The sequence below is a fragment of the Propithecus coquereli genome, unplaced genomic scaffold (assembly GCF_000956105.1).
Source record: "Propithecus coquereli isolate 6110/MARCELLA unplaced genomic scaffold, Pcoq_1.0 Scaffold326, whole genome shotgun sequence".
Taxonomy (NCBI): domain Eukaryota; kingdom Metazoa; phylum Chordata; class Mammalia; order Primates; family Indriidae; genus Propithecus; species Propithecus coquereli.
The window spans coordinates 1,129,625-1,134,789 of NW_012148908.1; the positions used below are offsets into that span (position 1 = coordinate 1,129,625).

Consider the following 5,165-nt stretch of genomic DNA (forward strand, 5'->3'; position numbering starts at 1 on the left):
AGTGTTTCCACATCCAGCCTATGTAGTTTGAGTGGTGTTGTTTGTGTGACATGTGGTTGAGCATTATCTTGCAGGCAGATTGGCCTGCTTCTGTTGAGCAATCTCGGCTATTTAATTGCAGGCATCCTCATCATTTCATCCAGTTGGTTGCAGTAGACATCCACAGTAATCGATTGACCAGGTTTCATGACGCTATAGTGGATAATGCCAGCGCTGGGCTACCAAACAGACACTATTAGCTTTTTTTGATGAATATTTGGTTTTGGACTGTGTTTTGCTACTTCGTTTTTATCCAACCATTTTGCCAAACACTTGAAATTGTCAAAAAGAATCCATTTTTTGGCCTTTTCAGTGCGCGGCCACAGTTTGAGCTGCTGCACCCTGGGTCTCGGGCCTGGTCCTCAGCGGCTAGCAGCTCCCTCGTATCATAGTTTACAGCAAATCCGAGTGTTTCAGTTAAAGCATGGAATACAGAAAATAACAAAAAACTTCAACTAGTGCTTTAATTTCATCTGAAACTCTAGAGAAGTGTGTCTTATAAGCAGTATATGGCAGAATTTTGAACCAATCTGGGAGTCTCTGTTTTTTAGTGGTCATTATTTTTGACAATTACATACTGCTAAATGTTCAGTTTGGGAAAGTGAAAGTCTTTTATTGAGAAAAAACAAATTAAGAAGACAACGCTGTGGCTCATATCCCTCAGAGCTGCTGTGGATGGACCTTGCTCTCTTGCCTGCCTTTCTGAGTAGGATGTCCCTGAGATCCCTCAAATGGAGTCTCCTGCTGCTGTCACTCCTGAGTTTCCTTGTGGTGTGTTACATCAGCCTTCCCCACTACAGTGTGATAGAACGTGTAAACTTAATGTACTTCTATGAGTATGAACCAATTTACAGGCAAGACTTCCGCTTCACACTTCGAGAGCATTCAAACTGCTCTCATCAAAACCCATTTCTGATCATCCTGGTGATCTCTAACCCCTCACATATGAAAGCCAGACAGGCCATTAGAGTTACTTGGGGTGAAAAAATGTCTTGGTGGGGATATGAGGTTCTTACATTTTTCTTACTAGGCCAGCAGGCTGAAAGGGAACAGACAATGTTAGGATTGTCCTTAAAGGATGAACACCTTCTTTATGGTGACATAATCCAACAAGAGTTTTTAGACACATACAATAACTTGACCTTGAAAACCATTATGGCATTCAGGTGGGTGACTGAGTTTTGCCCCAATACCAAGTATATCATGAAGACAGACACTGATGTTTTCATCAATACTGGCAATTTAGTGAAGGATCTTTTAAACCTAAACTATTTGGAGAAGTTTTTCACAGGTTATCCTCTAAATGATAATTACTCCTATAGAGGATTTTACCAAAAAACCCCTATTTCATACCAGGAGTATCCTTTCAAGGTGTTCTCTCCCTACTGCAGTGGGATGGGTTATATAATGTCCAGAGATTTGGTGCCAAGGATCTATGAAATGATGAGTCATGTAAAACCCATCAATTTGAAGATGTTTATGTTGGGATCTGTTTGAATTTATTAAAAGTGGACATTCATATTCCAGAAGACAGAAACCTTTTCTTTTTATATAGAATCCATTTGGATGTCTGTCAACTCAGACGTGTGATTGCAGCCCATGGTTTTTCTTCCAAGGAGATAATCACTTTTTGGCAGGTTATGCTAAGGAATACCACATGTCATTATTAATATCAAATTCTACCAAAGGCCTAGAGGAGGACAGGACACTTTGTGGTAAGTGTTAAAGTTGGTACTGTGGAAAATTCATAGGAAAGTCAGTGTGCTGGCTAACCCTGAGCTGAAACTCATAAAGAACCTGGAGACAGGAGGGTTAAGCTTTACTTGTGATCTTTTTTTTGACAAAATCAAGTCAGGCCCTTTAAAGATGATATTCAGAGGAATTAAATACCTTATAAAGAAATTAGAGGTTTTTGCTAATGAAATTAATAGGACCAAACAATTTGAACATGTCATTCTGTAGGCTAGAATTTCTTAAAAGGGTTTCTCTGAATTATAAGCTCATTAGTTCATAACAGTAAAACAATGTAAAATTTTATTTATTGAACAATCTAGTCACTTAAAGGTTTCATATATATCATACATGGGTTGCCAATTTAAAAATATAGCTCCGTATTAAAAAAAACTTAACTGAAGTTATACCGAACAAAATTTCATCTGATTTTGGTCATTTAGAAGGTGCTTCAAAGGTGTCGCAGTATTTCAGAGTTATCATTTATTATTTAGTATTATTTTGAACTTTCTGGGTGTTTAAATGTTTTGATGGTTTCAATACTGTGTAAACAGAATAACGAATCACTCTTTATAGTGTAACTTTTTTCTAGTTCACTGAACAAGTTTGTTATTGATAGCCCCATTAATGTATTATAAAGTCATAAATTCTTATCGCATATCAGTAATCTCTTGGACTTTGTTAAATATTTTACTGTGGTATATAGAGAAGAATTAAAGCAAGAATATATTAATTATTGTCTTCTTTTTAAAACTATAGTCCCCAGTGTTTTTAGGCACTTTGTCTGTCTTATTTTTCCACCTGGAAATTAGGGATAATTTAGAATGCCAGGCAGTATAGTTTCTTTTGCAAAGGACTCTGAAGGCAAAAAAAAAAAGATGGGGGCAGGGAGAAGAGAACCTGATGGCCAGAATATTATGGAAAGTGTCAAATTCCAGTATTTGAGTTGGAAAGAGTAGATTAGGATCCTAGTTGTTATTAATCTGCCCCACCTGTTTTCTCATTAACAATGAGTTTGTGAATGAAGAGAACAAAAGAAGGGGGGAAAAAGTCCATTTTTTTATCACACATAACAATACGTTGTAGAAATGGTTCGCCTTTATGTTGTGACAACAAAAAAGGCAAACTTTGAGAGGATTTCTCTTCATTTCTCTTCTGAAACTCATGTGGTACCCATCTGTGCAGCTTCTTTATCTTGCTGATTTGTTTCAAATGGCCCAATATTGTTGGAATAGTAATGTCAAACTTTGCTGCTAATTCACGTGTTAGGCTGAGATGTATTTGCTTCCACTACAGCTTTCAGCTCATCATTTTCCACCTTGGTCTCAGGTTGCCCACGTGGCTCATTTTCAAGATTAAAATCACCAGAAACGAACTTCTCAAACCATTGCATACTATGGGTTTATTAGCCTCATTCTTCCCAAACACTTCGTTGATATCTCAAGATATCTGCGCAGCATTGATTTCATGACTGAACTTATATTTGAAAATAACATGAATTTTTGACTTATCCATGTTTTCACAAAAATCGCTCTAAAAAAAAAATTTGGAAGATAATCGCAAGCCAAACTGTGTATTTGAAACACTGAGGATATACCTTCATAATAAAAATAAGAGAAGAAGTGTCAAAGTGCAGTGTCAGAGATATCAACTGTCAGACTTAGTACTTAAAGAAGTTGGACATTTCATACTTAATCTAATATAATAAAAAGGTGAACTCTTTAATTTCAAAAGCCAACTGCTGTGGTTGACTTAAACATGATTTTTTTTTTTTTTTTTTTTTGAGACAGAGTCTCACTCTTTCGCCCAGGCTAGAGTGAGTGCTGTGGCGTCAGCCTAGCTCACAGCAACCTCAAACTCCTGGGCTCAAGCGATCCTCCTGCCTCAGCCTCCCAAGTAGCTGGGACTACAGGCATGCGCCACCATGCCCGCCTAATTTTTTCTATATATTTTTAGTTGTCCGATTTATTTCTTTCTATTTTTAGTAGAGACGGGGTCTCGCTCTTGCTCAGGCTGGTTTTGAACTCCTGAGCTCAAACAATCCGCCTGCCTCGGCCTCCCAGAGAGCTAGAATTACAGGCGTGAGCCACCGCGCCCGGCCTTAAACATGATTTTAAACACCGGAATGTCAACAGTATAATAAAGCATAATTTTATGCTCTTATAGCATTCTTTTTCTAAGGGATCATTATTAAGGACCTAATGCACTTTTGTGGATTATACTTAGTTTATATTTTATACCAAAGTAAAAAAAAAAAACATTTTCTATATTTATTTTATGGTTTTCTATATTTACAATAGGGCTAAAATGATTTGTTTACATTGTATTGATTATATATGCAGTCAGCAACTTTATTTCTAGGATAGAACTATCATAGTTGGTAGTTGGTCTTTAAAAGATTATTTGTAAGAATTATTACAAATAAGATATTCTAAGTGGCTGTCAGTGAATGCTTTGTTATGTTACTACTCAGGTCAAATGGATTCTGTTAATATTTGGTTTCACAAAAATTACTGTCAAGTTAAAAATTCCTTTGATTGCCATCTGTGTCGTTATACTACTCCCCCCACCTGCTCTCCACATCATCGATTAAGAAAATCAAAATATCTTCCCTTCCTTATTTTTTGGTTTAGTTGTTTGTCTTTTTTTCAGTTATTTCTAGATGCTTCTTATATATTGATGATATTAATCTCTCTCTGTCATACATGTTAGCGATGCTTTTTCCAGCTGTTATATGCATTTTACTTTTCCTGCTGGTAATTTTTGAAATATACATGTTTAAATGCTTGTGGATTCTGTTTTTTGTTTGGAAAGGCTTTACCCATTCTAAGGTCTGAAAATACAAACCTACGTTTTCTTAAAATTCATTTATATTTTTTAAAACAAATGTTGCTTATATTGCCTGAAATTTTGTTTTATATGTAATATGAGATCTAATGTTTGATCTATTGTTTCAAAATCATTTATTAAATAATGTCATATATATGATCACTTACAATATGTATGCCTGTATATAGTGATCTATGGGGGCAACACCTAACAGAGAGCCTGAGATGAAGTTTCTTCTCCCAATATATGACCTGTGATACATTTCTTCAATTAAGAGGGGCTGGTTTTTCAGATAATGCCCAATTTGTAATCATTGAGCAGAGTCTTTGCTGCAATCTCCATAGGAGTTTTTGGAGGGTATTTTGGTTGGTATGATTCTTCATCTCAAGCCTGATTTTCTGTATAATAATACAATCTACTTACGAATTTCAGTCTTTTGGTTTCCTCATTTTAAGTCTAGTATATGTTTATAGCCTATAGGGATATGTTGAGTGTATTTGCAATGTGCATACTGGTATCTGGATTTAAAAATCTTTGAAACCAGGTTAGGATTTATATGGAACTCA

General features: G+C 35.9%; 1 protein-coding gene across 1 annotated transcript; it reads left to right on the forward strand.

Moving 5' to 3' along the window:
* Window positions 1–714: 714 nt before the first annotated feature.
* On the forward strand, window positions 715–1,709 carry LOC105815298 (UDP-GalNAc:beta-1,3-N-acetylgalactosaminyltransferase 1-like). Its single transcript, XM_012650440.1, is given in 2 exon segments — window positions 715–1,501; window positions 1,504–1,709. Coding segments are annotated over 2 exon segments (993 nt in total).
* The last annotated feature ends 3,456 nt before the right edge of the window (window positions 1,710–5,165 follow it).